The sequence below is a fragment of the Silene latifolia genome, chromosome 10 (assembly GCF_048544455.1).
Source record: "Silene latifolia isolate original U9 population chromosome 10, ASM4854445v1, whole genome shotgun sequence".
Taxonomy (NCBI): domain Eukaryota; kingdom Viridiplantae; phylum Streptophyta; class Magnoliopsida; order Caryophyllales; family Caryophyllaceae; genus Silene; species Silene latifolia.
The window spans coordinates 162,293,926-162,306,623 of record NC_133535.1 but is presented as its reverse complement, the minus strand read 5'-3'; the positions used below and the strand labels follow the sequence as shown (position 1 = coordinate 162,306,623).

The 12,698-nt window shown below is 34.9% G+C and overlaps 2 protein-coding genes and 1 non-coding gene across 3 annotated transcripts; all 3 read right to left on the bottom strand.

Moving 5' to 3' along the window:
* Positions 1–2,465: 2,465 nt before the first annotated feature.
* TRNAR-CCG (transfer RNA arginine (anticodon CCG)) lies at positions 2,466–2,539 on the bottom strand. Its single transcript has one exon. It is a non-coding gene; the product is annotated as a tRNA-Arg (tRNA).
* Positions 2,540–3,022: 483 nt separating this feature from the next.
* On the bottom strand, positions 3,023–5,395 carry LOC141608819 (receptor-like protein EIX2). Its single transcript, XM_074428165.1, has one exon. The coding sequence runs from the start codon at positions 5,393–5,395 to the stop codon at positions 3,023–3,025; it is 2,373 nt and encodes a 790-aa protein (XP_074284266.1).
* Positions 5,396–6,812: 1,417 nt separating this feature from the next.
* On the bottom strand, positions 6,813–8,825 carry LOC141608818 (receptor-like protein EIX2). The gene has a single exon (XM_074428164.1). The coding sequence runs from the start codon at positions 8,823–8,825 to the stop codon at positions 6,813–6,815; it is 2,013 nt and encodes a 670-aa protein (XP_074284265.1).
* Between the last annotated feature and the right edge of the window lie 3,873 nt (positions 8,826–12,698).

Sequence of the window (12,698 nt, the reverse complement as noted above, 5' to 3'; positions counted from 1 at the left end):
TTAAATATATTAAATATAAATAAAATAATAAAAATAATAATAAAAACAATAGTAATATAATATTTATAAAAAAGATATATTAATATAATAATAAAAATATTAAATATATTAATCAATATCTATCTATCTATCTATATTAATAAAGGAAGCTTTTTTCGAGCGATTATAGAGTCTCCAATTTTTACGAACTACTTAATTAATTTACTAATTTAAAAGATAAATAATGAGAAGATTAAATAAGATTAAATCAGTTTACAACTACAACTAGAATTTCCAAGAGAATTTTTATCCGATAGTCACAAGTATTGATAATTTATAAGAATTTTTGTCGAAGATAATACGAAGTATTTGTTTCTATCAAATTCTTCTATCAAATTCTATGTTTGATCAATATAGCAGAGAAACCAAGGTGGGGTCTAATTTAAAGTCTTGTCTTGCATATGATTATAAATAGCCAAGGATCTTCGTCATTCCCCCACTCAATATTTTCTTAACAACACACATCTTTTATTTTATTTTTCTGCTAAATATTTTGTTATTAAATTTGTGAATTTTTTTAGCATCTTATTATTTGTTATTGTTTGTATTTTCATTGTACGACTATATTACAATAATATTGATATTGATCAACACCTGAATTTAATCGTGCCAAATTATTTGCAGGTTTAACGATAGTTTGATACGGTGAGTCGGTGATGATAGCTTTGGAATTATTATTGTACTATGAGTAAAGAGGTATTTCTGAAATTTACGGTTCACAAATTTATTTAGTTATTTATTGGCGTCATACAATACAATTTCTTTACGTTTTAATACACATATATTACAGTCAGACATTAATGTCGATGGCAGAGTTCTATTCAATCTATAAAATTAAGAGATATAGTGAGTATGATCATGATTCACTTGAGATACACAAGAAGTAACATTATTTATTAGTCCTGCGAATATACAAAGATTTAAGATTCCCATGGTGGTAAAATTTGTTATTTATATTAGTCCTTTGTCTTCATCTATGTATATGAGTAATATACTTAACGCGTTGTAACTATAAAACGGATATCTAACACGACTCACATCAAACAATACTTCTTTTGTCCCAATTAGTAATTCTTAACTGAACCCAAAAACTAAGCTTCTAATATAATTCGTGGATACATATAAAAATATAAAAGTCATTACAGGAAAATTTGAACTGATGTCCACATCAATTTGTAAAAGTAGTTTATAATTTTATTTTATTTTATCTCAAGTCTCAAACAACAAAAGAATTCAACTACAATCTTAACTACACTATAAAACTCAGAGAATTGTATTGTTAGCAAACCAATGTTAACAATTGTACACAAATCAAGTGTTTTCTCAAGTTAAAATGTTGAATCTTAGGGGCGCTAGATTTAGTTTTAAACAATATGAAGAAAATATATAACTTTGTAAGTATAATGATCAAGTTTATTAAAAAAAGTAGTAGAATTCTAAAACTAATTAATTTTCTCTTTGATAAAGCCAAATTGCTATTGTCGGCTCGCCGCTAAAACTTAAATGGAAATTGAAAGGGGATTTTAAAACAATGTTTGGAGTGATTCAATCAATTATTGTTAATGCGGGAGAAGTGGAATTTTTAGAGCAAAAGAAGTGGCTAATTCATGTTTACAACGTACACTTGGGGTAAGAGTAGTAGCAAACAAAGTGGCTAATTCAGGTTTAATACATTATGGAATTAAACGAACTAACGCAATATGATAGTAATTCTCATTATCAATAACTCAATTAGGTTATATGACTTCCGCGTCGTCAGTATTGCAAGTACATTACACTTTACTCTCCTTTCCGTAGTTATTTTAGCTTTATATTGATTTTTTTTATCTCACGAAGCGCGCACATAGTTTCTTTACAATAAAGGGGAGAGAGAATTCGAATCTGGGACTTATTGTCCACAATACCTCCGTCTTAACCACTAGACTAAACATCTTCGGTTTTTAGCTTTATATTGATGTGATTAAGTATTGAGTAACACCGAATATTACAAGTGGCCCGTGCATCGCACGGGCATTAAATCTAGTAATTGAGTAAATCGGATGCAATATGTTTATAACCTGACCAGGTAGTGATTTGAACTAAACCGAAGTCCGATTTATCACCCAATTAAGACCCAACAAAGGGATCTCTCCACTCAACATGTCGTCATTCAAATGCAAAAAATAATTCGTGTCGTTAGCATATTGGTGGAATTCACCATTATTAAAGTCGAATTCATTAATATTAAAGTCGAATTCACTAATATTAAAGAAGGGAATATGTCTTTTGATCTTGTTGTATGAGAGATGTACAAGTGAAAGACTTGGCAAATTGGTGAAACAATTTAGAATTTCGGCCGATAAACTATTATTATTAATATCCAGAGCAGTCAACGACGTAAGTTAGAGTCGCATTTTTTACGACTGATCGAAAAAAATAGATTATCATACGTCACAGTGGGATTTGAACCCACGACCTTTAAATTCGGAGTCTAACGCAATATCCACTCCGCTATGTGATCACACACTGCTTGTTTCTGGCCTTGTTAGTTGTTCACCACAATTGATATTCATCCGCATCCGTACAATATCCAAAACACACAGAACAAAAGAAATGAACGCGACGTGTATCTCCATTACATTCGCAATTCCAAACATCAGATCAAACACATACATGATTAAAAGGTAATCAATCACAATTCAAGTTTATCTACAATAATAAAAAAAAAAAACATTCAGCTTGGACGATAATTGTTTTAATTGAAACAAGGTTTACTTCTGGTTCAGGCAATTTTTATGGGTGCAATTAAGTTGCTAACAAAATCCTTGAACCACAACATCAATCAAAGTATGATAAGATGCTACAGTAGACTGACTGGTAAAGCACAACAACCAGAAACTAAAATGTTTGTGAAAAAATAAGAAACGATACAACATGACAGATTCCCTTATTGTACAAGCCAATTACTTGGATAATACATCACTACATTAACAAATGAACCTTCTCATCTCCTCATGATTCTCCTAGCCTTGGCCACCCTCACAGCAACTATGACATACAACCAGTTGTAACCATCTTCGACACGCCGGAAAACTGCATGCCTCCACCTCCTATTCACCACCAAACCCCCAACAACACCCCAGAAACCAGTTGCAAATCCTGACATCACTACCAAGCCGAACCCCATTTTCTCGAGCTTCTTTTTATTACCGCCCTTGCTTTTATTGCTCCTACCCTTATCTTGCTCGACCACTTTGCTTTTACACTTCTTAGGCAGAAAATCCCCACAAAGATAAGGATTTCCAGCATATATTGAGGCTTGATCAGACAGCGTTTGTAACTGATTTCCAGTCGGGATTTGACCTGATAAATTGTTGTAGGACAAGTTAAGGTGACTCAAGCTGTATAGTTCACCCATGCTTGTTGGGATACTTCCCGTGAGTTTATTCTTTGACAAGTCCAGTGAGATCAATTTCTTCAAATCTCCAATATTCTCGGGAATGATTGCGGACAACTGATTATAAGACAAGTTGAGACTCAACAAGCCAAAGATCTTTGTCAAGTCATCGGGAATGCTACCTACCAAGTTATTGAAGGAGAGGTCTATATCCACAAAATATGGTAGCGTGGACCTATATCTACGCTCTATTCCTTGAAATACCTCGCTGATATCAGTTACAACGGTCATTTGAGATGCATTGGGTGAAGTCATGGCTCTAAGGTTACTTAAACAACGAGGGATGTATCCCTTAAAATGGTTATGTGCGAGGTCCATGATTTGGAGATGAGGCAAGGAGCATATCAGACTAGGAATAGGGCCACTAAACTTGTTTCCTCTAATCCTCAATATTTGCAGTTCCCTAAATTTTTCGGCACTAAACCATTTGAGCATTTTGCCTGAGAGCTGGTTTCCACCAATGTCTAAAACTTTCAGATTTGTGAGATCGCTCAAGCACGAAGGGATTTCTCCGGTCAACATGTTGTCATTCAAATACAAATAAAATACCTTGCCGAGAATAGACCGGTAGGAATCACTGTTATTAAAGCATGGAATACTTCCTTTGAGCTTGTTGTACGATAGACGTACAAATGAAAGACTTGAGAAATTGACCAAACATTTTGGAATTTCACCCGATAAGCTATTATTTTGAATACTTAATGATTTCAACGATGTAAGTTGGCAAAAAGAATTGGGGATTGGACCACTAATTTGATTGTCGGCAAGGATAATGGTACCCAAGTTAGGCATTATATGACTTAAACGTTCTAGAAATGGCCCAGAGATTAAATTATTTGAGAGATCTATATAGTTGGCATGATGATATACTTCTGATTTGTTGCCATTTGACAAAAAATCCCCTGACAGAGAGTTATTATAGAGGTTCATATGAACAAAGTTAATGGGGAAAACAGGAGACCCACTAAGATTGTTGTAAAAAAGATACACAATCTCAAGCTGTTGCATTGTATTAAACCATCTTGGTATGAACCCGGAGATATTTGCATCATACAAATACAAAAGTGACAGCTTCTTTTGAGTTTGAAGCCAGGAAGGAATTGGACCGTTGATTTTGCATCTACCGGCCGAGAATAATTGAAGTTGAAATGGAGGCACCCAATCAGTAGACAGGTTGAATGTAAGAAAGGTGTCATCCATGAGTAAATCTGTCAAGCTTGAGAGGTTAGCAAAGTGGGGTTCACACAAAACTGTATCTTCCAACGGATTGGAACTAATATATAAAATTTGGAGCTTGGAAAGTTTTCCTATGGATGTTGGTATTTTGCCACTCAACTGATTGAAAGAAAGATATAGTTCGTTCAAATTTGATAGGTTTCCCAAAGATGCTGGAATCTCACCCGCTAACATGTTATAAGAAAGATGAAGGACTTGCAGGTTAGTGAGGTTACCTAATTCATAAGGAACTAACCCAGCAAGAGAAGAATTTGAGAGATCGAGATACCTGAGTTGGTTTATTGAACCCATAAATCTCGGAATTGAGCTATTACTGAAATAATTTTCGCTCAGGTCCAAGCTCTTCAGTTGTCTTAGCTCAAGCATATACACCAAGGACTCAAGCTTATCCATTTTAAGTAAGTAATTAGTGTCGTTTCCATTAAGATCAAGCTTGAGAATATGGCCAGTTGTATTATCACAACCTACCCGGCTCCAATTGCAGCATTCCTCACCTTCCCACGAAGATGAAACATCTTTATCGAAATAAGTGAGGTTGTGTTTGAAGTTGAGCAGTGCTGATCTTTCAGAAGGTATACACCTCAAGGTTGGGTTGTTGAGTGAATTTCCCTTGCAAGTACACCATCTTGTATTGAAAAACATAAATGTGAAAATGAGAAGGGATGTTATTACTACGTTTCCCATTGTTATGAAGAAACAACTGTAATAGCAATTTAGTACGAGTATTTTGTTTAGCTTATAACCTTCAGAAACTAACGGATACCCTTTATATAGTGTCCATGTTAATGTCGTTATTGTCTTTATATAGTGACTGTTGTAATTAACTAGAATGATTGGAAAACCAAAGGGCATAGTATGCGCATACAATTCTTACATCGCGGGTCCCTCCCTCCCTTATAAGTACTGTAACAGACAAACTAAACTAAACTAGACGAGACGTTATACAGATTTGTGAGTGGAAATTTACGCTTCACGACGGGCGAAGACTTTGACTTAAAATACACATTGACTGATGACTACTGTTGTGAGTCATATTCTAACAACTACTGTATCCTTTCCATAAGAAGGAAGAGCCTAGTTTAATCGAGTTACTACTGATGTTAACATGTGATTTGGCCGGGTTATTTGTCCGACTTCATGAAAGATTCGTGGAAACGTGTTCTTCCAAAGTTGTTTATTGATGTATGTATAATGTATATGCCTCTAGATGTTTTAGGGAGCGTAAATTCTTGTTTCAGACAGCCATTTTGGTCTTACACAATATAATTGTTAAGAGTTTAATTTAGTGGAGGTATTAACTTTATTATTTTGTCTGTACTGCGCTTATTGTTTTGGTGCTTATTTTGTTAGCGCGTATTTATGAAAATAATAGTACAAATTACCGCGTGCGTAATTAATCCAGACCGATTCTAACAATAGCAATTACACCAGGAGAATGAGTCGATTAGTTTGGGGAACAGTTTCGATCAATCATTCACGTAAGGTTACTCAGGTGGACTCCTCTTGATGAGTCTATTCTGCCAGACTTAATCGAGCTGCCTGACTGTACATGAACTTCCTGGTTCTCATATGCACTCCTCAATTCCTTTTCTTTTTTGGACGGAAAGGAACACATTAAATTAAAAAGCAAACCTCAATTCCTTTCAGCTACTACACAAATTTCAACAATACAAAAAAACTGTAATGACCGTTTTGATACATTTGCATTGTAAAAATTGCAAGCAACTGATCACCATTGTAAGAAATTCAGCTTCGACCATAACTGTTTTAGTTCAGACAAGGATTACTTGTAGTTCCAAGCATTCTTACGGGTGCGATTAACTTGCTGATCAACTCCGGAAACCACAAGATCAATATCGACATTCATTTATCAAGATTATTTAAATTATTCAAACTCCCTCAGATTCTATAATAATATACTCATGCTTATGATAAAATGCTATAGTAGTATAGTACAGGGTAGTGCATCAGTGCATTACACATGGTGAACAATAATAAGCGAAAATGTTTGCGAAAAATAACAGATGATTAAACATGACAGATGCCCTTATTGTGCAATTCAATTACTTGGAAACGTCACTTCATTAACAAATGAACCATCTCATCTTCTGTTGATCCTCCTACCTCTGGCCAGCCGCACTGCAACTACCACATACAACCAGTTATAACCATCTTCCACGCGCCGGAAAACTGCATGCCTCCACCTCCTGTTCACCACCAAACTCCCAACAACACCCCAGAAACCAGTAGCAAATCCCGACATCACTACCAAACCAAACCCCATTTTCTCGAGCTTCTCCTTATTATCGCCTTTGCCTTTATTGCTCCTACCCTTATCTTGCTCGTCCACTTTGCTTTTACACTTCTTAGGCAGAAAATCACCACAAAGATAAGGATTTCCGGCATATATTGACGCTTGGTCAGACAGGGTTTGGAGCTGATTACCAGTCGGAATCGGGCCTGATAAATTGTTATAGGACAAGTTAAGATGGCTCAAACTATATAGTTCACCCATGCTTGTTGGAATATTTCCCCCGAGTTTATTGTTTGATAAGTCTAGTGAGACCACTGACTTCAAACCCCCAATATTCACGGGAATGGTTCCAGACAAATGATTATACGACAAGTTGAGACTCAACAAGCCGGAGATCTTTGTTATGTCAACGGGAATACTACCCACCAAGTTATTGGAGGAGAGGTCTATATCCACCAAATATCGTAGTGTGCTCGTATATGCGTACTCTATTCCTTGAATCACCTCACTAACATCATATGTATAGGTATCTTGCGATGCATTAGGTGAAGTCATGGATGTAAGGTTACTTAAACAGCGAGGAATATATCCCATAAAATGGTTATGTGCAAAGTCCATGATTTGTAGATGCGGCAAAGAGCATATCTGCTTAGGAATAGTGCCACTAAATTTGTTTCCTCTAAGCCTAAATATTTGCAGTTCTCTAAATTTTTCGGCACTAAACCACTTGACCATTTTGCCTGAGAGTTGATTTCCACCAATGTCTAAAACTTTCAGATTTGGGAGATCATTCAAGCAAGAAGGGACCTCTCCGCTCAACATGTTGTCATTCAAATGCAAATAAAATTCCAAGTCTAAACCACCTTGGTAGGTATCACGATTATTAAAGCAGGGAATATGTCCTATGAGCTTATTGTACGAGAGACGTACAAATGTTAGACTTGTAAAATTGGCAAAACAATTTGGAATGTCGCCCGATAAACTATTATTATTAATATCTAGATAATTTAACGAAGTAAGTTGGCACAAAGAATTAGGAATTTGACCATTAATATGATTATTGGAAAGGAGCAGAGTTGTCAAGTTAGGCATTATATGAGTTAATCCTTCTAAAATTGGCCCAGAGAATAAATTATCTGAGAGATTTAAAAAGTCAGCTTCACGATATACTCCTGTTTTACTGCCATTTGATAAAAATTCTCCTGACAGAGAGTTATTAGAGAGGATCATTAAGTTAAAGTGAATGGGGAAAATAGGAGACCCGCTAAGGTTGTTGTTAGAAAGATCCACCATGTTAAGTCGTTGCATTGTATGAAACCATATTGGCATGATCCCTGAGATATTTGCATTAGACAAATAGAGTGATAATAGGTTCTTTTGAGTTTGAAGCCATGGTGGAATTTCTCCGTTGATTTTGCAGGTATCAGCACCTAAGTCTTGAAGTTGGAAAGGGGGCACCCAATCAGAAGACAGGTTGAGTGTTAGCATTGTTTCAATCATGTCTAAAAGTATCAAGCTTGAGAGGTTAACAAAGTGCGATTCAGACAAAACTGTACCTTCCATTCGATTGAACCCAATATTTAAAAATTGCAGCTTGGAAAGTTTACCTATTGATGTTGGTATTTTGCCACCCAATAACATGTTATAACTAAGATCGAGGACTTGCAGGTTAGTGAGGTTGCCTAATTCATACGGAACTAACCCACCAATAGAAGAAGATGAGAGAATGAGATACCTGAGTTGCTTCATCGAACCCATGAATATCGGAATTGAGCTATAACTGAAATCATTGTCGCTCAGGTCTAAGGTCTCCAGTTGTCTCAGCTCAAGCAAATACACCATGGATTCAAGCTTCTCCATTTTAAGTAAGTGATTAGTGTCGTTTCCATAAAGAACGAGCTCTGTAACATGGCCCGTTGTGTTATCACAAATCACCCGTTTCCATTGGCAGCATTCCTCACCTTCCCACGAAGATGAAATATCTTTGTCGAAATAGGTGAGGTTGTGCTTGAAACTGAGCAGGGCCGCTCTTTCAGAAGGTTTACACTTTACGATTGAGCTGTTGGGTGAATTTCCGTTGCAGATACACCATCTTGTATTGAAAAATATAAATGTGAAAATGAGAAGGGATGTTAATACTACGTTTCCCATTGGTATGAAGAAACAGTGGTAATTGAATAGATGAATTAGATTTTAGTTAAATGTATAAAATTCATTTAAAAGGAGGGAGTATATATAAAACAAACCAAAACTACACGTTGCACAGGCTTGGCCGTGGAAGTGCTAGGGGGCCAAAGGGCTACTAGAGAAGACTACTGACTTGAAAAGTATGAAAGTCTTGAAAAGTATGAAAGTCGTCGTCTGTTGTGGGTGGCGGGTGCCAGGAAAATGTGGCAACAAAACCTTCTTTTTCTTGAAAAATTAGTGGGTTACATCATGGGTCCCTTCCCTATAATTACTGTAACAAACAAACTAAACTAAACTAAACTAGACATTATGCAGATTTGTGAGTAGAAATGTACGCTTAACGACGGGGCGAAGACCTTGACTTAAAATACACATTGACTGATGACTACTAGACCTGACAAACAGATCGGGTCGTGTCGGGTTCGTGTTCGTGTCACGTGTTGTGGGTGCCAGGAAAATGTGGCAACAAAACCTTCGTTTTCTTGAAAAATAAGTGGATTACATTTGTTCATCCTAATGCATTGGAGCTAAAAATTTTGATATTTCTTTTGTACGAGTAAATATCTTACGGCTTCCAAACCTTTGCATTTATTTTTGGCATTAGGATTAAGGAATGTAAGAGATTGTGAATGGAGTTGGGAGTTGTTTAGACCAATTTTTACGCAGTCTAGAATCCGGCCAGGGTATTCCAGTCAGGGTTGATCATGGTGAGGTTAACTAATATCATCCTATTATGATGGTATTGTGGTCATACCTTTATAGGGTTTTATTATAAAGTAAAAAGAGATAAATTAAAAATAAAGAATAATAAAAGAGACATGACACAAAGATTTAAACGTGGAAAAATCCTTAAATGAAAAAAAAATTACGGGCACTAAACCAGGAGAGAATTTCACTATGTATTTTCCTTTTACAAATGACAAAATTCAAAGCCTATTCAAAAAGGTTAGAAATGTATTCATACTGTGATATTTTCATACATTCATTACACGGATAGTTCTTTGCGGAGGAAGGATTCTCGAAAAAAGTTCTAAAATTTCAACAAAAAACCTTGAAATTTTTGCCCTTTGGCATGGGCGAGCGCCCCGTCTAGCCCTCCCCTAACTTTACCATCACTGATTCTCATGATATGGTTAAGGTTTACATTTCTTTTCCCAAATGTCGCTACTTTTCTCAAAAATTATTTATGTGGCTCATATACCTCTTATTCACGAGTTTATTAAGCCACAATACATTTTTCTAAAATCGTAAATCTCGAAACGACGGTCATTTTGAAAAAGAAAAAAAAACATTTTATGAATGTATGCCCAAACTTTCTTTAACGACTAAACTTTGTCAGATTGAAGAACTCGTAAAGAGGACAATTTAATCAATACATATATATAAAGCAGAAACTTTTCAAGCGATATTAGAGAGTCCAACTTTTTTAGAAATCCTAGCAAGAGTAGATTTCGAAAAAAAAGTTGATAAATAAAATAAAACATTCAATAAATTGAAATCCTAACAATAGTAGATTTCGAAAAAAAAATTAATAAATAAAATAAATAATTTAATAAATAAAATTATCCTAAGAAAAATAGATTTCTTAATATTGAAAACAAATTTTATTAAAACTATCCTAACATAAGTAGATCAAATTATCCTAATATAAGTAGATTAAAATGATCAAATAAATAATGGACATTGGTAATAGTTCAAGTTATCGTTTTTATTTTTGCCCCACTTATGGTATCATACATTTGTAGTTGGTATTCTAGCATTAAAATAAATTTAACGAGCTGGTGGATAAATAATGAATTTATTTGATTAAAGTGCTATATTAATATGATGTAATGTAATATTACGTAGTTACACAGAGTATAAACTAGATTCCATTAAAATTTAGTCACTAAATAATCATTGAAGTGTATATATACATCGTAAATGTCTCCATATACATTCAAGTGATCAATGCATATAAAACAATACACCGATCTATATATGTTACTATTTTTGTTTCATCAATTTACTCTCTATAAGAATGTAGAGATAATTAGGTGGAGAAACGAAAGAATTAAATTAGAATTTGGCAGCTTGGACAACTCAAGGCTTTTTGTAACAATGGAACAACTCATAGTATTATTCATATGATGAATTACTGATCATTTCTAAACTCACACATTAGCCTAGATTTCGAATAAGATTAAGTTTGAAAGAGTTTTAATAATTTATACTACAAATTATTAAAGGCCTCAAGAGTAAGGGTGGGCATAATCCGGTCCGGGCCGGAATCGAGTGGACCGGAACCAGAGTTAAAAATTCTGGTCCGGTCCGGTCTAGGACCGGTATTTTCCGGTCCGGACCGGTTTGGACCGGAATGCCCGGAATTATTGTTATTTTTATTTTTTTTTCTTAAAATTGAATTTTTATTCCGGTTCAATCCGATCCAACCGATCCAATCCGGTCTAATGGACCGGAATTTGAAAAAGTGAATAATTTCAGTCCAACCGGTCCGGTCTTGGACCAGAATTTTTTCGGTCCGGTCCCAGACCGGAATTTTTGTAATCCGGTCCGGTCCCGTACCATGAATTTTTCCGATTCCGATTCCGGTCCGGTTTTGAACCGGTGCCCAGCCCTACTCAAGACTGTACATATGTTATGGTCATTAATTAATTAAATCAAAAGAACGCACATTATGTTTTAGTTTAACCAAATCTTGCTTGTGCACTACGTAGTATTTACTCAACCATGTATCTTTGTGTTTTAGTATTGGTTTTACATACTAGGTAGAATTCTATTTACTCATATTTTTAATTAAATTTATATTTACTTAGATTTCTATGTATATAGGGGTAAAATTTGAGATAGATGATCAAAGATTATGCAGCCTTCGAAAGATTTTAAAGTATATTGATTTTTTCGAACTTTTGATGTATTCGAAAGCTTTTAAAGTATATTGATTTTTTGAATTTTTTATGTATGTATATATTTTACTAATTAACCGAAAGGTATTTGATTTTTTGGTAAAATGACATAATAAGTACTTCATATTTTTTTTTTGGTACAAATGAGGGGCGAAGCCCCGAAAACTAACTACTAACTATAACACGAGGAAAAGCGACACCAAAAACATCCTCCCGAAAGACGAACATAGCTCCGGAAGAGGAGCGTCTAAATGCGTAATGAAGGAACCCGAATTGACCCCAAAGTTTGCTAAGAAATCAGCGGCTCTATTAGCTTCCCTATAAGTGTGTTCCAGCTTCACTGTCCACCTCGTCTCTATAAGTACTTCATATTTAATATTATAAATAGAAGGATTAAAAAATTGGTAGCTTTCTCATATGTTACTCTTATTTTGGTAAATAATTTATCTACCAAATACTTACAAAAAATTAAGATAAATGAAATTTTGGTCAAATAAGCTTAAGCTTATTTCTTGGGAACAAGGCCATATGATATTTTTCATGATCTTCGAACCATTCTCATATCAAATTGATTTGTTTTTGATGTTTTATTCTGGGAATGTTTACTTGCTTTTGAGCCTATTGTTAGTAGGGATGGCAATGG

Excerpts from the sequence above, each read along its gene's own strand:
- LOC141608819 (XM_074428165.1), bottom strand. The coding sequence starts at position 5,395 with ATGGGAAACGTAGTAATAACATCCCTTCTCATTTTCACATTTATGTTT.
- LOC141608818 (XM_074428164.1), bottom strand. The coding sequence starts at position 8,825 with ATGGAGAAGCTTGAATCCATGGTGTATTTGCTTGAGCTGAGACAACTG.